This window comes from Thalassophryne amazonica, chromosome 10 (assembly GCF_902500255.1).
Source record: "Thalassophryne amazonica chromosome 10, fThaAma1.1, whole genome shotgun sequence".
NCBI lineage: Eukaryota > Metazoa > Chordata > Actinopteri > Batrachoidiformes > Batrachoididae > Thalassophryne > Thalassophryne amazonica.
In genome coordinates this window covers 58,412,698-58,434,680 of record NC_047112.1, presented here as the reverse complement: position 1 = coordinate 58,434,680, position 21,983 = coordinate 58,412,698, and the positions used below count along the sequence as shown (strand labels likewise).

General features: G+C 39.7%; 1 protein-coding gene across 2 annotated transcripts in view; it reads left to right on the top strand.

Moving 5' to 3' along the window:
• mast3b (microtubule associated serine/threonine kinase 3b) overlaps positions 1 to 21,983 on the top strand; it is a 97,051-nt gene that overhangs the window by 20,148 nt on the left and 54,920 nt on the right. The window contains exons 3-6 of one of the 2 annotated variants that reach the window (XM_034180043.1): positions 5,536 to 5,608; positions 14,750 to 14,770; positions 15,066 to 15,144; positions 20,314 to 20,471. In XM_034180043.1, coding sequence (XP_034035934.1) covers positions 5,536 to 5,608; positions 14,750 to 14,770; positions 15,066 to 15,144; positions 20,314 to 20,471 — 331 coding nt within the window. The remainder of the gene's footprint in view (positions 1 to 5,535; positions 5,609 to 14,749; positions 14,771 to 15,065; positions 15,145 to 20,313; positions 20,472 to 21,983) is intronic. The other variant, XM_034180044.1, reaches the window with a different exon arrangement.

Genomic DNA, 21,983 nt, shown 5'->3' with positions numbered 1-21,983 from the left:
TCATAGTGTGGAATCAAATAGTAATTGGGTTTCACTTGTGTTTTAATTTCTTCTCAGCCATTGGATGTACTGTAAGAGAATGTCAGTCTTTAATGTGCTTAGATGCTGGTGGGGCCAAACTGGATTTGTATTTTGTCTAATTAAAGAATTTGTAGATGGGAGTTGCTGTAATGTTTGAGGAACCATGACCTTGATGATATGTTGCTGCTTTGTGATTTGCTGATCAGTGCTGCTGGGTTTTGTAACTTAGACACATGATCTCTACCTTTTTAGAAATACAGTTATGAATTTTTCAGAGAATATGAATGATAACACAAAAAACGTTTTTCATTCATGGTTAGTGGTTAGATGAAATCATTTATTGTCAAACAACTGTGTTAACTCTTTTTAAATCATAATGACGACAGAAACTACCCAAATGACCTTGATCAAAAGTTGACATCCCCCTGTTCTTAATACCGTGTGTTGCCTCCTTAACATCAATGACGTGGTATTGCTGTCACGAATACTGACATTATGCCTCTTACATCAGTGGTCTCTGATCACTCACTTATTAAGTTTACAGTTTCGCTTCCATTTTTAGTGGAACAACAACCTTATATATCACTACGGCGATGCATCAACTCCTCCACTAAGACTGAACTCAAAGCTAGACTGCCTGATGTCTTAGCCTCACATTTGGCAAATACCCAGTCAGTAGACAGTCTTGTGGATAGTTTAAACTCAGTGCTCAAAACTACACTACACTACACATGATTTCACCACCTGTGTTAAAACCACACTCCCCCAAAACACAGTCACCTTGGGTCAGTGATTACCTGCGTGACCTCAAGCATAGAGCTAGTGGTCTAGAACAGAAATGATGTAGTTCAAAATTAGAAGTATTCCACCTTGCGTGGCGTGATGATGTCTTAGACTATAACCATGCATTATTGGCTACAAAGCTGACCTATTACTCTGATTTGATCAACAAAAACAAGCATAACTCAAAGTTCTTGTTCGACACGGTAGCAACGCTTATTCATGGAGCCACCTGTAGTTCGCTCTCCTTTTACAGCACACGATTTCTTGGATTACTTTGAGAAGAAAATAGAAGACATTAGGTTAAACATATCCCAACATGCCTTAACCCAGCCACTACACCCTGCTATTGAGGTGGGTGCCATTACTGAGGTATTACAGAGATTTACAGAATTTGAGAATATCTCTCTAGGCAGGCTGACAAAACTCGTAACGTCAACAAAATGCACAACCTGTTTATTTGATCCTATAGCAACAAAACTGTTTAAGGACCTGTGGCTCACTCTTGGGCCGACTGTGCTGGAAATTATTAATCTTTCATTAACTTCTGGATCTGTTCCTAAGTGTTTGAAATCTGCAATGATTAAACCATTACTTAAGAAACCTAATCTTGACCCTAGTGTATTGAAAAACTATCGGCCAATATAAAATCTATCATTTTGCTCTAAAATTCTGGAAAAAGTGGCGTCACGGCAGCTCGTGGACTATCTTACTGACTATCTTACTGTCCTGTGCACCAACAGCATTTCCTGTATATTCATTTTATGAATTGTTCTGTAATTTATGTCAGTAGCATGGCATGGCCCAAACAGAGGCTCACCCCTTTGAGTCTGGTCTGCTTGAGGTTTCTTCCTCAGAGGGAGTTTTTCCTTAAGTCCCTTTCACACTGGGCCCACTTTGAGTTGCATCGTGCGGGGTCATGACGACACCACGTGGAAGCAACCCAGTGCCGAGACGATGTACCTCAACGCCAGAACAGCGCAAGGGACACAAAGAACGAAGCGAATCGGACACCAAAAATTAAACATGGTTAATTTTTTCTGCATCGAGCACAGGATGCAGAAATTAAGTGGTTTCAACACAAGTCAGGGCAACGCAGCGGTACTCAACATGACTGGAAGCCACACCCTCACAATGCAACGTTACCCAACACCAATTTATGATTGCTGCTGTGTTCTGTTGTTCCCGAAGTATAAATCACGCAGGATTGTTTTTATATCGTATACACAATGCAGTAAAACTACATGCTCAAAAAGAGCACAGCAAAAAAAAAAAAAAAATGCTGATTGCAGCTTGACAGCTGCTGCAGCTCACAAATGTGTTTAAATAAAGTCCATAAAAGTCCTGCTCACAGATTGATTGCCAGAGACAGGACATGTCCACATCCAGTAAAAAGTCCAGACATCTTCTGAGGGACAGTCTAACTGACTATCAGAAGGCTGTGAAGGAGGCAAAAGCACAATATCTGTCTCATATTATTTCGAGCAGTTGTCATCGTCCCAGTGTGTTATTTCAGACTATAAACTCAGTTGTAAATCCACACACCTCTGTTTTGTTGGACGCTACAACCACAACCTGTGAGGAGTTTCTTCAGTTTTTTATTGATAAGGTTTCATCAGTCAGACAGAACGCTGATCAGAGAAGTAATGTTGAGTTGTCTGCTCCTTGTGCACATTCTGCTGTGCTCGAACAGTTTGAGCCCATTTCTTTTGCATCTCTCGCTGATGTTGTAAAACACATAAAATCTACAAGTTGTCCTTTTGATGTTGTTCCAGCTAAGGTGCTGAAGGAGGTTTTTAATACTGTTGGGGCGGGTCTCCTAACTTTTATCAATGCTTGTCTTAGATCAGGGTCTGTTCCAGCTGCTTTTAAACATGCTGTGGTTCGACCTCTTCTTAAAAAACCTCACCTGGACTCATCAGTTTTATCCAATTTTAGACCTGTGTCTCATTTGCCATTTCTATCTAAGGTTTTAGAAAAGGTTGTCTTTTTACAGTTACAATCATTTTTAGAAGACAATCTCATCCTTGAAAAATTCCAGTCTGGGTTTAGATCGCGACACAGCACTGAGTCAGCACTTTTAAAAGTTCATAATGATATTACTCTGTCGGTGGATGCAGGGAATCCTGCTGTGCTGGTTCTGTTGGACCTCACAGCAGCCTTTGATACTGTGGATCACACAGTACTTGTTTCCCGGTTGGAACATTTTATTGGCGTTCATGGTACTGCACTTACGTGGTTTAGATCATATTTGGCTGAAAGGAGCTTTTCTGTCATGATTGGGGACCTTTCCTCATCAACTGCTCCTCTGTGCTGTGGAGTGCCACAGGGATCTGTCCTTGGGCCAATTCTATTTTCTTTGTACATTCTGCCATTGGGGTCAATTATAACCCAGCAGAACCTGTCCTTTCATTGTTATGCAGATGATCTGCAAATCTATCTGCCTGTGAGGACTAATGGGAGTGATGCTTTGTCATCATTATTTAATTGTATTCGTGATGTAAAGCAGTGGCTGTCCCAAAACTTCCTTTACCTGAATGATGGTAAAACTGAGATCATGGTGTTTGAGCGCACTGGCATACCAAATGTGGTAACACCAAATTTTGGTGCTTTGGCTAACTATGTAAAACCAGCTGTCAAGAATTTGGGAGTGATATTTGACAGCTGTTTGAGGTTCGATCAACAGATAAATTCTGTTGTCAAAGCTAGTTTTTTCCAACTTCGCCTTTTGGCTAAAATAAAGCACTTTCTCAGTAGACGTGATCTTGAGACGGCCATTCATGCTTTCATCAGCTCCAGACTTGATTATTGTAATGCACTTTATTCGGGCATTAATCAGTCGTCTCTTGCACGTCTCCAGTTGGTGCAGAATGCTGCTGCTCGTCTTTTGACAAACACTTTTAGACGTGAGCATATTACTCCCATCCTGTACTCACTCCACTGGCTTCCAGTTCGTTTTAGAATTGATTTTAAAATTTTAATGTTTGTTTTTAAAGCTATTTATGGCCTTGCACCTCCCTACTTGTCTGAAATTTTAACTTTGCGCACCTACAGTAGGACATTAAGGGCGTCTGGCCAGCTTTACTTAGATGTTCCAAGGTCAAGATATAAACGCTTGGGTGAGCATGCTTTCACGGTAGCTGGCCCCAGACTGTGGAATGAGCTACCTCTTGAGTTACGTACTATTCCTGACCTAGCACTTTTTAAATCTAAGTTAAAGACTTATTTATTTAAACTGGCTTTTAACACTTAGTGGGGAGGTGACATGTTCTGTTATTTTTATGTTCTTTTTTTTATGTGTTGTTTTAAAATTTTATGTGTTTTATTTTTGTAAATTTGTGTTTTTAATGTTAAGCACTTTGGACACCAGTCGGTGCTGTAAAGCGCTTTATAAATAAATGTTGATTGATTGATTGATTGATCTCCAGCCCACTCACGGACAATTCGTTCGCGCGCATATGAACAATTAAAAGAAAAAAAACTGGCTGCTGCAGCTGCTCGCTCTCCCCTCAACCTCTCTCATCACTGTGTTAAATAAAGGACAAAAAAGGACATCAGTCCTGCTCACAGACTGATTGCCAGAGACAGGACATGTCCACATCATGTATAACTCCAGACATCTCCACATTTACACACTGACATTCATTTGTGCGCGTACGCACAGTCTGTCCGCAGCCAAACTGTACACTCTGATTTCTCTGTGCAGAGGAGAACCTGCAGGCAGACTGCGTCCTCACCTCCTCTCTCCCCCCTGCTGCGCGCACCTGACGCAGACATTCCTGCGTTGTCATGACACCAAATGAAGCAACTCAAAGCAGACCCGGTGTGAAAGGGGCTTTACCACTGCTGCTCTGGGGGTTATTGTGTAAAGTGCCTTGAGGCATCTCTGTTGTGATTTGGTGCTATATAAATGAAAATAAACTGAAATTGAAAACTGGAGTCTTTTGTGGTAGTTTGTGGACAAGACTCTCTGGTAAAGCTGCCACTGAATATGACTTGGTCTTTATTTACATCAGTTATGTTACTATGATTTAAAAAGTGTAAACACAGTTGTTTCAGAATAAATGGCTTCACCAAACCACTAACCATGAGTGAAAAAATGTTTTTGTGTTATTATTCATATTCTCTGAATAATGGCCAAAAAATCTAAAGTTCTGTCAGGGAATGATTGGGCTGGTGACGGCATCCAGCATAATCCAGAGACATTGGAAAAGCACGGTATGCCCTGAGCTGAAAGACTGGATCATCGCGATGGCAGAAACGGCCTCCTATGAATCCATGCTCTACAAACTGAAACCTAATACAGAGGATGAAGACACTGACTGGGATGTACGTACAAATACATCATATTCTATCAAGGATACAAAGACTGTCGGAAAATGAGGCTAGAACTTGAATGTCTGGATTTACCTCTTCCCAGTTGTTTGCAGGAAATTGTTTTGTCTTGCTCGGTATGCTTGTACCTGTAAAAAGGAATTGGGGTAGGGTGCACCAGCCAACTGTTTTGTGTGTGTGTGTTTTTTTTTTTAAGTTATCTTTTTGGTTACTTTTGGTTATTTTGATTCTCTTAAATCTTAAAGTCAATAAATTTAAATGACAAAAAAAAAAAAAATCTGCCAGGGTATGTAAACTTTGAGCAAAACTGTATTTCAGTCACAACCACAAGGTTGTCACTGTTCTGTTTTTGTTGGTTTATTATTAAATGTTCTGATGTTAGTGTCCTTCCTCTTTCAGCTGCGAGCAGTCCTCTGGACAGCCCCCGAAATGTGTCGACCAGCGCCTGCCTCAATTTTCCCTTTGCCCGAAGGTACAGTTACCTACAGTTATTATATCCACCTCTTAAGTTATTAGAAGTCAACTCAGTAATTTTCATATGTTTTGGAAGTTGCATTTTGATAGCAACTTTGGGTTTTCATTAAAAAAGTAATAAAATCTAAAGCCCCCCAATTTAAATCATTCACCACTTATCAAGTTACAGTCCTCATTTTCAAATAAAAACAAAAATATTTTTAGGCATCCTGCCTGATACAGTACATGACAACACCAGTATTGGGTAAGAATGAAATTTATTATTACATACGAGGTCTGTCCGTAAAGTATAGGTCCTTTTTATTTTTTTCAAAAACTATATGGATTTCATTCATATGTTTTTACGTCAGACATGCTTGAACCCTCGTGCGCATGCGTGAGTTTTTCCACGCCTGTCGGTGACGTCATTCGCCTGTGAGCACTCCTTGTGGGAGGAGTCGTCCAGCCCCTCGTCGGAATTCCTTTGTCTGAGAAGTTGCTGAGAGACTGGCGCTTTGTTTGATCAAAATTTTTTCTAAACCTGAGACACATCGAAGTGGACATGGTTCGAAAAATTAAGCTGGTCTTCAGTGAAAATTTTAACAGCTGATGAGAGATTTTGAGGTGATTCTGTCGCTTTAAGGACTTTTCACGGTGCGAGACGTCGCGCAGCGCTCTCAGGCGGCGTCATCAGCCTGTTTCAAGCTTAAAACCTCCACATTTCAGGCTCTGTTGATCCAGGACGTCGTGAGAGAACAGAGAAGTTTCAGAAGAAGTCGGTTTCAGCATTTTATCCGGATATTCCACTGTTAAAGGAGATTTTTTTAATGAAAGACATGCGGGTGGATTGCAGCGTCGGCTCGCAGCTGCCGCGACGCTCCGCCACAGGAAAAACACCTCTGTTGGAAGCCTTGAGGACAAGTTGGAACATCTCCAGCTGATAAACAATTTCTCATATACTCACTCCACTGAAAGCCATCAAAAGCCAACTGGATTTTAACAAATGGTTATCAACACGGAGGTGTTTTTCCTGTGCCGCCGCACCGCGCCGGCTGCATCCCGACGCGCGGACCCGTCCGCACGTCTTTCATTAAAAAAATCTCCTTTAACAGTGGAATATCCGGATAAAATGCTGAAACTGACTTCTTCTGAAACTTCTCTGTTCTCTCACGACGTCCTGGATCAACAGAGCCTGAAATGTGGAAGTTTTAAGCTTGAAACAGGCTGATGACGCTGCCTGAGAGCGCTGCACGACGTCTCGCACCGTGAAAAGTCCTTAAAGCGACAGAATCACCTCAAAATCTCTCATCAGCTGTTAAAATTTTCACTGAAAACCAGCTTAATTTTTCGAACCATGTCCACTTCGATGTGTCTCACAGGTTTAGAAAAAATTTTGATCAAACAAAGCGCCAGTCTCGCAGCAACTTCTCAGACAAAGGAATTCCGACGAGGGGCTGGACGACTCCTCCCACAAGGAGTGCTCACAGGCGAATGACGTCACCGACAGGCATGGAAAAACTCACGCATGCGCACGAGGATGCAAGCATGTCTGACGTAAAAACATATGAATGAAATCCATATAGTTTTTGAAAAAAATAAAAAGGACCTATACTTTACGGACAGCCCTCATAAACTTTTATTAAATGCAACTCTATTTTCTTATGAACTGAAAGAGATCAACTAAAAGAAGTGACATATTTTGTGACAAGAATAAACATATATATATATATATATATATATATATATATATATATATATATATATATATAATATTGTTTGTGGTTAAAAAGTGTTTACACATTTTACACACTCACACACTCTTCTTCAACCGCTTACTCCAACTAAGGGTCTCAGCAGTCATGGGGCGTGAGGCGGGGTACACCCTGGATGGGACGCCAGTCTGTCGCTGGGCCACATATATACAAACAAACACATTCACACTCACACCTACAGGGAATTTAAAGTTTCCAATCCACCTAACCTGCATGTCTTTGGATGTGGGAGGAAAACCAGAGCACCCAGAGGGAACCCATGCAACTACGGGGAGAACATGCAAACTCCACTTAGAAAGGCCACAGGTGGGAATCAATCCTATGACCTTCTTGCTGTGAGGCAACAGTGCTAACCACTAAGCCACAGTGCTGCCCCCATTTTACACGTTTATATATATTTATTTAGAAATAATAGTTAACTGTGACTTATGTCACAGAAGTCTAAAAGAAGATGTTTTAGCCCTGCATTTTTCTTGGGGGTGGGGGTCCTGTATGAACTAATATAGAATTGTGTGTGTGTGTGTGTGTGTGTGTGTGTGTGTGTATACTAATATTGTCAGATGATTAATCTAATTAATTGCAAGATTTACGATTTATTAATCCAGATGAATTGAATTTAGAATTTTTTGGAAAATATCTGCTTTCCATTCGCAAGACACATACATTATAAAAATGAGAAATGTAAATGTGAAAAAAAAAAAACCCACTCTTATTTAAAACAATTCAAAAAATACTTTAATGTACAAAAATAAACTGCAATCTATGAACTTTGCAAAAATGGTGCATCATGAACATACTGAGAATTATTTGTTGCTGCACTACTAAGAGTATTTTCAGTAAATTTTTATCACCTACATTCAGGTGGGACGGCTTGGAGACAGTCAGAGAGGTAGGATTGAGATGGTTTGGACATGTGCATTATATAGGGAGAAGAGTGCTAAGGATGGCACCACCAGGCCTGAGGAGAAGAGAGAGGTCAAATAGGAGGTTTATGGATGTGGTGAGGGGGGGTCATGCAGGTTGGTGAGACAGAGAACAGGGTGAGATGGAGACGGATGATCTGCTGTGACGCCCCTAATGGGAGCAGCTGAAAGAAGATGAATTTAGGTGTGTGTGCGTGCGTGCGTGTGTGTGTGTTATAGCAATTTTCACTCTTCACATCAACTTTTTTTTCTCTCCTTTCTGATTTTGGTTGAAATTCTGGGCCATTGAGAACAACAGTGTGTGGCTTTTTATAATCTGATGTCAAATTACAGCATGGGGGGGTGTTTCTGTTAAATATCTCACAGAGGTCATAAATTCTGTTTAAATGAGGACAGTTTCTGTGAAAACACTCAGAACTGTGGAACATTAAATATCAATCACGTGAACATGTAAAAGGAAGATAAAAAGTGATCTGGCACAATGTGACCTCCGCTACAGTTTACGCACAAACACTGCCCACATTTGAGATGCATCGATGACAGTTATTAAAGCAAGCTACTTTTGTAACAAATGTTTCTCTTGCATGTGGAGCTTTTGGAAACATTAGTGAGGCACTTTTTCGGCATACTGCCGTGAACAACGTAAAGTTAATCCGTACACTGTAGATGTGCAGAACCATGCAAAAGTGTTAAAAAGGCATGTGCATCCAAACCAAATGCGCACTGGGTGCTGGGCAGGACTGATAAAATGATCCAAAGTGGAAAGTGTGTGCATAGCACTAACTCTTTATTTACCAACCACACAAGTAGACAACAGAACAAAATGCATCAAAGTGCAGTTAATCTAGAGTTTAAAAATTGACGCATGATAGGTGCTGTAATTCATTAATACAGTATTTTGATATATATCTCAGTAAACCTCACATATAATGGACTCAGGTGGACCAGCGAATTTTGTCCATTATAATTTAAATCCACTATATGTGTAAAATGGACAACATCCGTTATGTGTATAAAACGGACAAAATCCATTATATGTATGTAACGGATGAGTTACAGTGAGGAGGTACTGAACGATCTGTGGGGAATCCCCAACACCAGTTAGGCTATTTCCTTTATTAAATACCTGACCTTGAATAGGGGCTTGCCTCATTTAATGACTGGGTCAAAACACCTGCCTTAAATAAGAGTTAGGCAGGATGTGCATTAAAAAAAAATTGCATTTGGTCAACTCATTGTTTTTTCCAAGTCCACTGTGGAGTCGTACAACCCCAATTTCAATGAAGTTGAGACGTTGTGTGAAATGTAAAGAAAAACAGAATACAATGATTTGCAAATCCTCTTCAACAGGTCTGGACTGCAGGCAGGCCAGTCTCATTCCTGTTCATCTAAGCATTTGAAAAAAGTTTAGACATTTTAATGAGTGCTGCCATTTTGTGCGCAAGAATAGAATGCTGACATTCAGATGCACTTTCCAGCAAACACGTAATGAACACAGAAGTAGATTCAAAACGACAGTTGTGTCAATTTGCTTAACCCAAAATGTTGCACCATTTTATCTATCTGTCTTGTCTTGGATTTTTGTCCAAAAAATACCCCTCAAAAAAAAAAGCATGGCCTAATATTACAGTAGCAGTTGTCTAGAATTCTGACAAGCTGGTTGCATAAAGGCCACTTGTCTCTGTAAAATGCCCACACTGACTGAAAATGAAGTGCAGCTGGCCACTTTGCTTATGTCTATTGTAGCTGCTTTGACCAAGGGCTAATGGGGTTCCAGCCATGCTTGACAACATTGTAAATACTGCAATCAAAGTGCCTCTGCCAGGTAAACTATGTAATAACACCATTTCCAGTAGCCAAAGTGTTTTTCTGCATTGTTTAGTTAATAAAATAAAAGCTTTCATATTGGCAAAAATAATACTGGTACTGATATTTTTGTGTAAGGCTCATGTTAGCCAATATTATTGGCCAAACATATTGGTCGTGCTCCACCCCCCCCAAAACAAAAGCCACAACTGTGGTGAGTGTTGCCATATGTTGTCAATGACAAAAATTGTGATTGTTTACTGTTGGCGTCACAGTACTGTACTCAACATAGCTAAGACTGTGCTAAATGAATAATGGTAATGCTTGGCAATAATCATAGTTATCTTTCCCTCATATGCCAAAGCTTACTGCATGTGCTGCCATCACTTTTCGTGACTAAAGTTTTCTTTAATAGGGTCATCAGTCATAAAACACACTATGGCATCATAACAATTTGATCTGTGTGGTTACATGCATCACTTTCAACTTTGTGCTGTTATTTCTCGCTTTCTTTAAAGCACTGTTTCTTTGTAACTCAGCAGCAAGAATTAATATCATATTGTTAAAAATAATAATAATGTGTAATCACACTGAATGTCCTGTGTATTTGGGTGTGGACAGAGACAGACAGTCTGCAAACTGAAGCCAGCAGCAGCCAGGCGATCAAGGCTGACTCAGCCTGGCACGTCCACACCTTCCCACGGTGACAGGTTTTGTTTCTCTTCAGCAGGATGAGGACAGAGGGTACCCCCGAAAACACTCCCCCATCATTCATCATGGTTCCCGTGGTAATATATATGCTTCACTCAAGGCATTTGAGTTAGGCATGTGTACTACAACGCGACTTCTATGAACATTTCTTTAACGGGCAAGATTCTTTTTTAAAAAATATAAACATAGTTACATCAAAACATTATCTGTAGTCAAACCTCTGAAAGCTGTACTCTTGTTTGACAGTTTTGTTGCATGTCAGAAAGGCCCCTTTCCACAAATTGCTGAAGAGGAAATAAATGGTTATCAATAGGGCACCAGTAGTCCATTTCTAAATGAAGTTAAACCACTTGTTTGTAACTTTATAACTGTGTCGTGTTGTGATTAATGTATTCATTTTTTGATGACTCACCACAGATATTAAATGGGCTGCTTTTATATAGTGCTTTTCCATCTGAATCAGAATTCCAAAGCGCTTTATATTGATGGGTCACGTTCACCCACACACTGATATCATGGTGACGTCATGCAAGGTGCTTCACACTGGGAGCACCTTGTGGCTTAAGGGCCTTGCCCAAAGGCCCATAGGGGTTTGAAATGAGGATCCTCTATTCTTCAGCCCACTGCTTTACCACTAGACCACCACCTCTTCAATATTATAGTATTTACCTAGTGGTGGATCTTTGACTGTGAACTTCCACTGACAAGGAAAATAAGTATTTGAACACCCTGCAATTTTGCAAGTTCTTCCACTTAGAAATCATGGAGGGGTCTGAAATTTTCATTAGGTGCATGTCCACTGTGACAGACATAATCTAAAAAGAAATTCCGGAAATCACAATGTATGATTTTTTTTTATTTTTTTTTTATCATTTATTTGTATGTTACTGCTGCAAATAAGTATTTGAACATCTACCAATCAGCAAGAATTCTGGCTCACACAGACCTGTTAATTTTTCTTTAAGAAGCCCTCTTATTCTGCACTCTTTACCTGTATTAACTGCACCTGTTTGAACTTGTTACCTGTATAAAAGACACCTGTTCACACACTCAATCAATCAGTTACAAAAACTGTAGACCTGCGCAAGGCTGGGATGGACTACAGAACAACAGGCAAGCAGCTTGGTAGAAGACAACAACTGTTATGATTATTTTTTAGAAAGTGGAAGAAACACAAGTTGACTGTCAATCTCCCTCGGTCTGGGATTCCATGCAAGATCTCACTTTGTGGGGTAAGGATGATTCTGAAAAAGTTCAGAACTACACAGGAGGATCTGGTCAATGACCTGAAGAGAGCTGGGACCACAGTCACAAAGATTACATTAGTAACACGTGATGCTGTCATGGTTTAAAATCCTGCAGGGCAGCAAGGTCCCCCTGTTCAAGCCAGCACATGTCCAGGCCCATTTGAAGTTCACCAGTGACTATCTGGATGATCCAGAGGAGGCATGGGAGAAGGTCATGTGGTCAGATGAGACCAGAATAGAGCTTTTTGGAATCAACTCCACTTACCATGTTTAGAGGATGAGAACAACCCCAAGAAAACCATCCCAACCGTGAAGCATGGGGGTGGAAACATCATACTCTGGGGGTGCTCTTCTGCAAAGGGGACAGGATGACTGGACTGTATTGAAGAAAGGATGGATGGGGTCATGTATTGCAAGATTTGGCAAACAACCTCCTTCCCTCAGTAAGAGCATTGAAGATTGGTCATGGCTGGGTCTTCCAGCATGACATTGACCCCAAACACACAGCCAGGGCAACTAAGGAGGGGCTCTGTAAGAAGTATTTCAAGGTCCTGGAGTGGCCTGGCCAGTCTCCAGACCTGAACTCAATAGAAAATCTTTGGAGGGAGCTGAAACTCCAAACCTGAAAGATTTGGAGAAGATCTGTATGGAGGAGTGGACCAAAATCCCTGCTGCAGTGTGTGAAAACTTGGTCAAGAACTACAGGAAACGTTTGACCTCTGTAATTGCAAACAAAGGCTACTGTACCAAATATTACCATTGATTTTCACAGGTGTTCAAATACTTATTTGCAGCAGTAACATACAAATAAATTATTAAAAAATCATACATTGTGAGTTCCAGAATTTTTTTTTTTTAGATTGTCTCTCACAGTGGAGATGCACCTGAGATGAAAATTTCAGACCCCTCCATGATATCTAAGTAGGAGAACTTGCAAAATCGCAGGGGGTTCAAATACGTATTTTCGTCACTGTAAATGCAGTCCATTCATTTATGAGCCTGTCTGCCTCAATAAATGTAATTAAATGATTTAAAACACAGCACAGTATTTATTTATTTATAACACGAACAGTGTTTGCGAGCAGAAGCTAATGGGCTAACCAGTGTCATTGTACGAGGCACAAAGAAATCAAGAGTAAACTGCTTCTTGTCACCACTGAACAAACATTTGTTTCGAGCAAATTGTGTGCACATTTTCCCCACTAAATATAATCAAATGCTTCAAAACTCCTATATATTTTTAAAACATAATAATTAGCCTTACCTTAGCCTAGCTATCCTTTGTGTTGCTGTTCTGACAGTTCCTTACAAGTGTTATCCAAATTGTATGAAGGTTCTCTTCCCTCTTTATTCAAGAGCATGGTCTTTAAGTTTGAGAGCATGATTTATTTATTACTTTCTCTTATTCTCTAAGACCCAGTGTGTCCTTTTCATTCAGCTCTTCTTTTTCTCATTTAATAGAGGTTGTCATCCAGCTTAATGCTGCATTACTGCCACCTTCTGCTCTGTAGTGTGAATCGCTATACCTATTTCAAATGAGTAAAAAGCAATAGCTTTTCATGAGTGTAGAAGCTGCCATCTTGTAGCCATCAGTAACAAGGAAGTATTTTTTTCATATTATCAGCTGCTTCAGAACAGAAGTTGGGACCAGCAATACAAGAAAAACAAACAAACAAACATGAAAGGGTGTTATCTAATGCACATAGTTTTGTACTAATCTTTAACTTCTGCCATAGCAGGACCTATAGAATTGGGCTGCGTGTGTGTGTGTGTGTGTGTGTGTGTGTGTGTGTGTGTGTGTGTGTGTGTGTGTGTGTGTGTGTGTGTGTGTGTGTGTGTGTGTGTGTGTGTGTGTGTGTGTGTGTGTGTGTGTGTGTGTGTGTGTGTGTGTGTGTGTGTGTGTGTGTGTGTGTGTACTTGACCATTCAGTTTAGTTTCCATTTGTTTGTACAATGCCAAATCACAATATAAGTCATCTCAGGGTATTACACACAAGCAAGGTTTAAATTTGATCCACCCTATAAGCAAACACATTGGTAACAGTGGCCAGGAAAAGCTCCCTCAGATGTTTTGTTGATTACAGAAGGAAATGTTAAGCAGACCAGACTCAGGGATGGCCATCTGTTTTAACATTCTTACAAATAAAACTAAAGCACAATAAATAAGTAAAAAAAAAAAAAAAAAATTCTGAACATACATTGACAGGAACATTGCATCAAGCAACTGTATACAGTGTTCACAATGGCAGGTGGTTGAAAAGAGAACAAGGAGTTGAAGGTTAACTCAGTAAAATGGACTGCAAGTGGTGTTTGTCTGAGGCATTCACTATGCAATTACTTGGCACTAATTTGTTGCAGGTGTTGAAAGTGACAGTACTGTATTAACTTTAAAGTTGCACTGAATTGAAACCATGCATTGATGTCTACAAATCAGCCAGAATCACCTGCAGACAGCATTAAGAACTTTGTGCTCATTGTCCTTTAACATGTAGAATTGTGTGTTCTGTTGCGTAAGGTGTATATCCCCAGATTAATTTTATGTGTGCTGCTCCTGGCTTCTGGACAAATGAAATGTGGCAAGAAAGGAACCGGTGTCAGTTTTAATCTCTCATCTGAATGCCAGGGATTCACTGGATCACTTGCATAATAAAACTCACACTGAAACTCTCTTCTCTTTCTCTCTGTTTGTGTCGTGATCTCAGTCACTTGGCTCGGGCTGACAGGTAGTTTCCTTTTTAATTCTCTCATCATCCATTTTGGTGTATTAACCCTGCTCCCCTGTATAAATGTTTTACCGTGTAAAGATATGTCATTCTTACTTTTTTTTTTTTTTAAGCGAATGTGTTGCTGTGAATCAAGCGATGACACTGGGGGCCCTGTTATCTTTGATTAAGAAGAGAAATCAATTTTGTGCTTTTCTAGCCACGGGACTCCGCTGTCATCAGTTACATAAGCAGTTTCACATAGGAAATTCAAGCTCACAGAGCCTTATGTAACATATACGTCTATTTTTGTCAGAGGCGAGGGTCGAAGATGGTCCTTGGCATCTCTGCCTTCATCTGGCTACGGAACCAATCCACCAAGCTCCGCCGTATCTGTAAGTCTCAGTACCACCACCCAAAAAACAAACAAACCATGGCATGGCTGTTGATACATGGTGGCCAGACAAATCTGACACCTCATGCAGCTGAAATAACACTTGGGGTTTATGCAGTAAGGGGCAGAGAGCATCGAGATGACAAACTGTTAATTGTTTTCCGCCACCATCTGCTTCAATGAGTCATTCTTCATCTCTGTGCAACTGTGTGAAAAGTATGACACTTACATAGAGTGTGTGTGTCAGCGTGCGCACATAACCTAATGAGACGAGGTAAAGTGCACATGCTACCTCACTGTGTTATTTATTTAGTTAATTGCTCCATTGACATTATTTTCTGTCCACCTTTCACCAAAGCCTCACTTTTTTCCGCCACATATCGCACATTAACAATGTACACTGACATCCTGTCATTTGTTTTGTTTGTTTATTTTAGTTTAACATAAGATGTGGTTGTTATGGTGGTATTTCCCTGTTGCTGTCCATTAATTTTAGGCAGATGGTTTATTTGTTTATTTTTTATGTACAAGGATTTGATTTTCAGATGTTGTGGAATTTCTGTGAAGAGTTTCCACATCACACACGCTTGCCAAAGCAAACTGACTTCCATAAAGATTTTATGTGCAGTGGATGTGTCTGTTGTGGGAAAACCCGAATGAGAGCAGGTGAAAGAGCCAAACATTTTCAGGCAAGTACAGGAAGGTGACCACAGAGCCCTGGAGTGGCCATACAGAGCAAAAACGTAAAAAGGGGAAAAAAAACTGTAGCACTTGAAATACTATTCTGTAGGCACAACATGTGTCATTCCTGCAGATTGATTAGTTTATGTGCATCAGATAGATAATTCAATTATTTATCCAGGACATTCATTCCTACATCTGTAAGTAACTGTCTCTCTGTGCCAACAAAATGTGTTCTGTGCTCAATACATAAATGTATTTCTGTATTTATCAATGTAATTAATGTCTGCCCTTGTTTCTTAAAGTTTAGCGTGTTGTGTGCATCTTCATCTTGGCACGGTGTACAAACTAACCAACTGTGGGAACTAATTAATTAAATCTTTAAAGTGAATTGTATGTTGTGCACACACAGTAGCATTTTGAGTGCACTATACAGTGCTTCAAACATAAAACTTTCCATTTCTTCAAAATGTTTTGATTCGTGCTTGCGCTGACACTGTCCTGACGCAAAATTATCAAGGCTGGACCCAAGATATAAAATGTACAGTGTCCCCGGGGTGCAATGCATGTGGGACACATGCACGTCCTGGGAGTAGCATGCATTTGAGAACGAACAGGATGTTCCGCACATTCAGAAGGTCCAAAAATCAATTTCTAGAATCACGTGGTCTCCAGGGGTGAAAGTAAGATTAGATTCTTGCAGGAACTGTGCTACTCAAAAATTTAACATTTATTTTCAGGTAAAATGCAAACATAGCTTTTTGGAAAATAATAGAACAACAACAGAGCAACTTCGACATCATTAAACAATGAATCTGTTATTTTTTTTTCTAAAAGGCTTTTTGATTGCTTTGAGGGTCCTGGTGATGCTTTTTATTTGAACACACAAACAGAGAAAGCAGTATAAGGTACTATGTCTCAGTAATAAGGTATAACACTTTGCACTATGCATAAACAAGGATGATAATCATCCAGTATGTTTCTCAAATCCTTGATATTAAATATCTAGCTTCTTTTTAACCATCGGCGTACTAAAATCTATTTAAACACGTTACGGACAACACATTCTGTTGATTATTTTCATGTTTTCATCAAATTTACATTTATTTCAGAGAAATTGTTGCTTGATGGAGCTCATCTCGTCGGGACACCTGTTATACTTTAAAAAGTCTGCTTATTTCGATTATGAAATGCTTCTGTAGCAATAAACTTGTAAATATGGAGAGAAAAAAGACTGTAGACATCTTCCACAGTCTCAGTGCTCCTTCAGTCTGAGAGATGCCACATGCGTGGGTCAGTATATAAACATCCGGCCGGTCTGGCGGCTCCCCTTTCTTTGATCAGCTGTCAGTGAAGCATACTATTTGGGAGTTTTCAGCTCGTCAAAGATAGACTTTGTTCAACAGATTCACTGTATTTTTGTCATTGATTTCAATTTGTTTGGATTTGAGATCTAAGTATACTCGTATGTTCTTTGTTTTGCCACTGGTATCTCAGATGAGGGTGAGCGCTGAGGTACGGCGTACCACTGAGTTCCGGCCTACTTCTCTCTGTTTTCTTTGTTTCTCCTCGCGGCCGTCAGCGAGCCACTGTGTCTGCTCCTCCGTCTCCTGTCTGCAGGAGGAGAGAGGAGGCAGGGTCAACCTGCTGTGTGTTTGAACATAGATCTGGATAGGCCACTAGAGTGGACACCAGCAAGCACCCTCCAGAAAGTTTAGAAGAGTAAATGGAATTGGTTAACTTACATTTTTCATACAAACTAGGGACCTAAAAACCAACACGTACTGAATCAGTGTGTGTCTAATGACTGCATGTTTAAGAAAACAACACTTACAATATTACGTTATACAACTAGTCAAAAAAATCAATGAATAATAAACATGCTGCAGGGTAAATTCATCCGACGCGAATGGCTATTCCACATTTTATGAAAAACGAGTTTACACTTACACTCTGTCTCACGGTGTTAAAGTGTCTGATGCAGCGCTGCTGTTCAGATTAAAGCTACTGTGTGTATATTTTCGAAAACAGCAGCAAACGCTACATCCATCCAATGTTAATGTGTTTTTAACATTTTTAACTTTTTTTATAACTAATGTATAATAACAGACGACATGAAATATAACCAAATATTGAAGTGTGCATCATGTTTCAGTTAAATTGGTTGAAGTTACGGCTCTTACAATACATAAAAAAGTTGCAAATCTTGAGTTATTTTATTTTATTCTGCTTCACTTTAACAAATTTCCAGCAAATTGTGAATGTGCAAAAAGAATAAAAAGACCTGCAACTCTACAGCATTGTGGATTTACTTTTGTTTGCGTTGCCTTTTTCAAACATAAAGCTACATCATTTTAGACATACTTTGCTTTCATGGCATCATTTGGCACCTTTCTTTGCACACTGCGGCACACTTGAGTAGCTCCTGAAATTAGCAGCTCTGTGCATTTAAGTTGGTGCTCGTGCGAGACAGCTGTTCTGTCTTAAGGTGCTGAGTCTTCTTGTTTGGCCTTGGGACTCACATTTTCAATACCTCATGTGTCCCAGAACTCAGTTGACAAAACCTCCAATGCAAACCCGAGTTACGCTTTGCCAGTAATTTCTAAAATGTTTTATTTGCTGCCCATGTGAGAGGAGCAACATGATCTGTACATGAATCTCTACATAACAACTCTCAAGACAAAATTTTTAACGTCCAGGACAAAATCTTTTTTTTTTTTACAGTGGGTCAAAAAGAATGCCAAATATTGTTGTCACATTCTTTTTCAATTTGTTCCATGCCCTGTTTTCAGATCCCCAGTTGTGAGAAGGCCCGGTAGTCAGAAAATGTGTCTTTTGGGGGATTCCATACTTTGTTCATACAACCCCAATTCCAATGAAGTTGAGACATTGTGTAAAATGTAAATAAAAACAGAATACAATGATTTGCAAATCCTCTTCAACCTATATTCAGTTGAATACACCACAAAGACAAGATATTTAATGTTCAAACTGATAAACTTTATTGTTTTTGTGCAGATATTTGCTCATTTTGAAATGGATGCCTGCAGCACGTTTCAAAAAAGCTGGGACAGTGGTATGTTTACCACTGTGTTACATCACCTTTTCTTCTAACAACACTCCGTAAGCATTTGGGAACTGAGCACACTAATTGTTGAAGCTTTGTAGGTGGAATTCTTTCCATTCTTGCTTGATGTACGACTTCAGTTGTTCAACAGTCCGGGGTCTCCATTGTCATATTTTGCGCTTCATAATGCGCCACATTTTCAATGGGCAACAGGTCTGGACTGCAGGCAGGCCAGTCTAGTACAAAGCCACGCTGTTGTAACGTGCAGAATGTGGCTTGGCATTGTCTTGCTGAAATTAGCAGGGACATCTCTGAAAAAGACGTTGCTTGGATGGCAGCATGTGTTGCTCCAAAACCTGGATGTACCTTTCAGCATTGAAGGTGTCATCACAGATGTGTAAGTTGCACACGCCATGGGCACTAACACACCCCCATACCATCACAGATGCTGGCTTTTGAACTTTGCGCTGGTAACAGTCTGGATGGTCTTTTTCTTCTTTTGTCCGGAGGACACGACATTCATGATTTCCAAAAGCAATTTGAAATGTGGACTCATCAGACCACAGCACACTTTTCCACTTTGCGTCTGTCCATTTCAAATGAACTCGGGCCCAGAGAAGGCGGCAGCGTTTCTGGATGTTGTTGATGTATGGCTTTCGCTTTTCATGGGAGAGTTTTAAGTAGCACTTGTAGATGCTACCGCTTGTCAGTTAATCTACACAATGATGATCTAGATCACAATGATCTACACAGATCCTCTACACAATGATGACAGGTTTTAATGCAGTGCCACCTGAGTGATCGAAGGTCACGGGCATTCAGTGTTGGTTTTCGGCCTTGCCACTTATGTGTAGAAAGTTCTGCAGATTCTCTGAATCTTCTGCTTATATTATGGACTGTAGATGATGGAATCCCTAAATTCCTTGCAATTGAACGCTGAGAAACATTGTTCTTAAACTGCTGGACTATTTTTTTCACGCAGTTGTTCACAATGTGGTGATCCTTGCCCCATCTTTGCTTGTAAACGGCTGAGCCTTTTGGGGATGATCCTTTTATACCCAATCATGATACTCACCTGTTCACCTGTGGAATGTTCCAAACAGGTGTTCTTTGAGCATTCATCAACTTTCCCAGTCTTTTGTTGCCCCTGTCCCAGCTTTTTTGAAACCATTTCAAAATGAGCATATATTTGCACAAAAACAAAAAGGTCTATCAGTTTGAACATTAAATATCTTGTCTTTGTGGTGTATTCAATTGAATATAGGTTGAAGAGGATTTGCAAATCATTGTATTCTGTTTTTATTTACATTCCACACAATGTCCCAATTTCATTGGAATTGGAGTTGTAAGTTTCCCTCAGCTGGTTGGGAAGGTTTGATAATAGAGACTAAAAAAATTTTTTTTTTTTTTTTTTTTGTTCAGTCCTCCTCCTCCTCCCAGGAGCGTCTTCACCAGCTTCCCTACCAGCCGACTCAGGATGAGCTGCACTTCCTCTTCAAGCATTTTCGCAGCACAGACAGCATGACTGACGAAGACGGACGGCCCTCCACAGGCATCCGACCTCGGTCACGTAGCCTCAGGTAGCTAATCCTTAAGCCACCTTTTTGTGGGTGTCATGCCGACATATCTATAAATAAGATGAATGTGTCCTGTTAAATATGCAGCTGTAGAATATGAAGTAGTCGTTCTGTTATGGTGGTATTTTTTTGTTGTTGTTGTTGACAAATATTAATGAGGGTAAGGGCAAAAAAAAATCTTTTTTTTTTAACTGGTTTTCTGGTGTGGATCAAAGACTCAAACTTTCCACCAGCTTTGCGGTTTGGTGCTTCTAAGCTTTTATTAAAACTGAAAGTGTTGCTTGCAGATTTAAATAGATCAGTGTGATGGCAGTCTAAACAACATTATATATACATTTTCTACATGTCATTATCTTCTAACGTAAAAATATAATAATGGAGTTGCAACAATTAATTTATTGAGTACTAATAGACTTAAATGACTTGACATACAATAGTACATTTTGATAATTGATTAATTTGTCAAATGTGCATATTTTTTGGGGCAGGAATTCATTCATCAGTTCACCTGGTAGGTTTTCTCTATGAAAGTTTTTTGTTTTTGTTTTTTTGTATTGAACAGAGAGTCGCATGGTTCAATTTAACATCATCCCACTATAAAAAAAGATGTATATTAAAAACTACACAGATTTTACATACCCTTAGCGCCCTGAGATGTGGACTCTCTCTCCAGACATATGTATAGATTATCAACAAAGTCAATACACATCTCCAGAAAGATGCAGGGGAAGTCAGACAAATGTAAACGTGACCCTAGGTGTGAAATGGGGCTGAGGCTAACCGTAATCCAACCCCATCCGTAACCCAGGCTGGTTCTCCCAAGGACTGAGTTGTCTTGTTACTAGTTTTGCCACAGTTACTTTGAAAACTTACTGTATTAGATACTTTTTACAGTTACTTTATTAGCAGCTGCAGACAATTTGTCGGCAGCTGCTGAATGTAACTGTAAAGCGAGTAATCTAGGGATTAGTTACTTTGTTGATTACTCAGTCTTAATAGTAAGAAAATTAAATTACTAGTTACCTTATTAGTTACAAGTTGTTGGCAGCTGCTAATAAAGTAACTGCACAAAGTTGCTAATGAAGTAACTGTATAAAGTAACTAAAAAAGAAACTTTTCAAAGTAGTTATGGCCACACTGCTTGTTAACCTCCACAATACCAAATTTTATCTTCTTTAAGCAGTGTTTGAAGCATGCATTCTGTAAACCCAAAGATGTCATGAAACATAGCTTTGTATCACCTGAATAGCACACGTAGTGAAATCAAAGGGACGGCTAGTCACAACACAATTTTTTTTCATAATATAAAAATTAAAGCTTGCATCCATTCGGTCAAAGTTTTGATACTTGTGTCATATTAATGCCTTCGTCTTCTCCATGTGTTGCCACTACAGCAGCTCAGTGCCATACTGACATCTACTAGTCAAATAATTTGTAGCACAATACGACAATATGATTAAAAGTCATTACCTCCGCTAACTAAGTTAGGCAGAGGCTATGTTTTCACCACTGTTT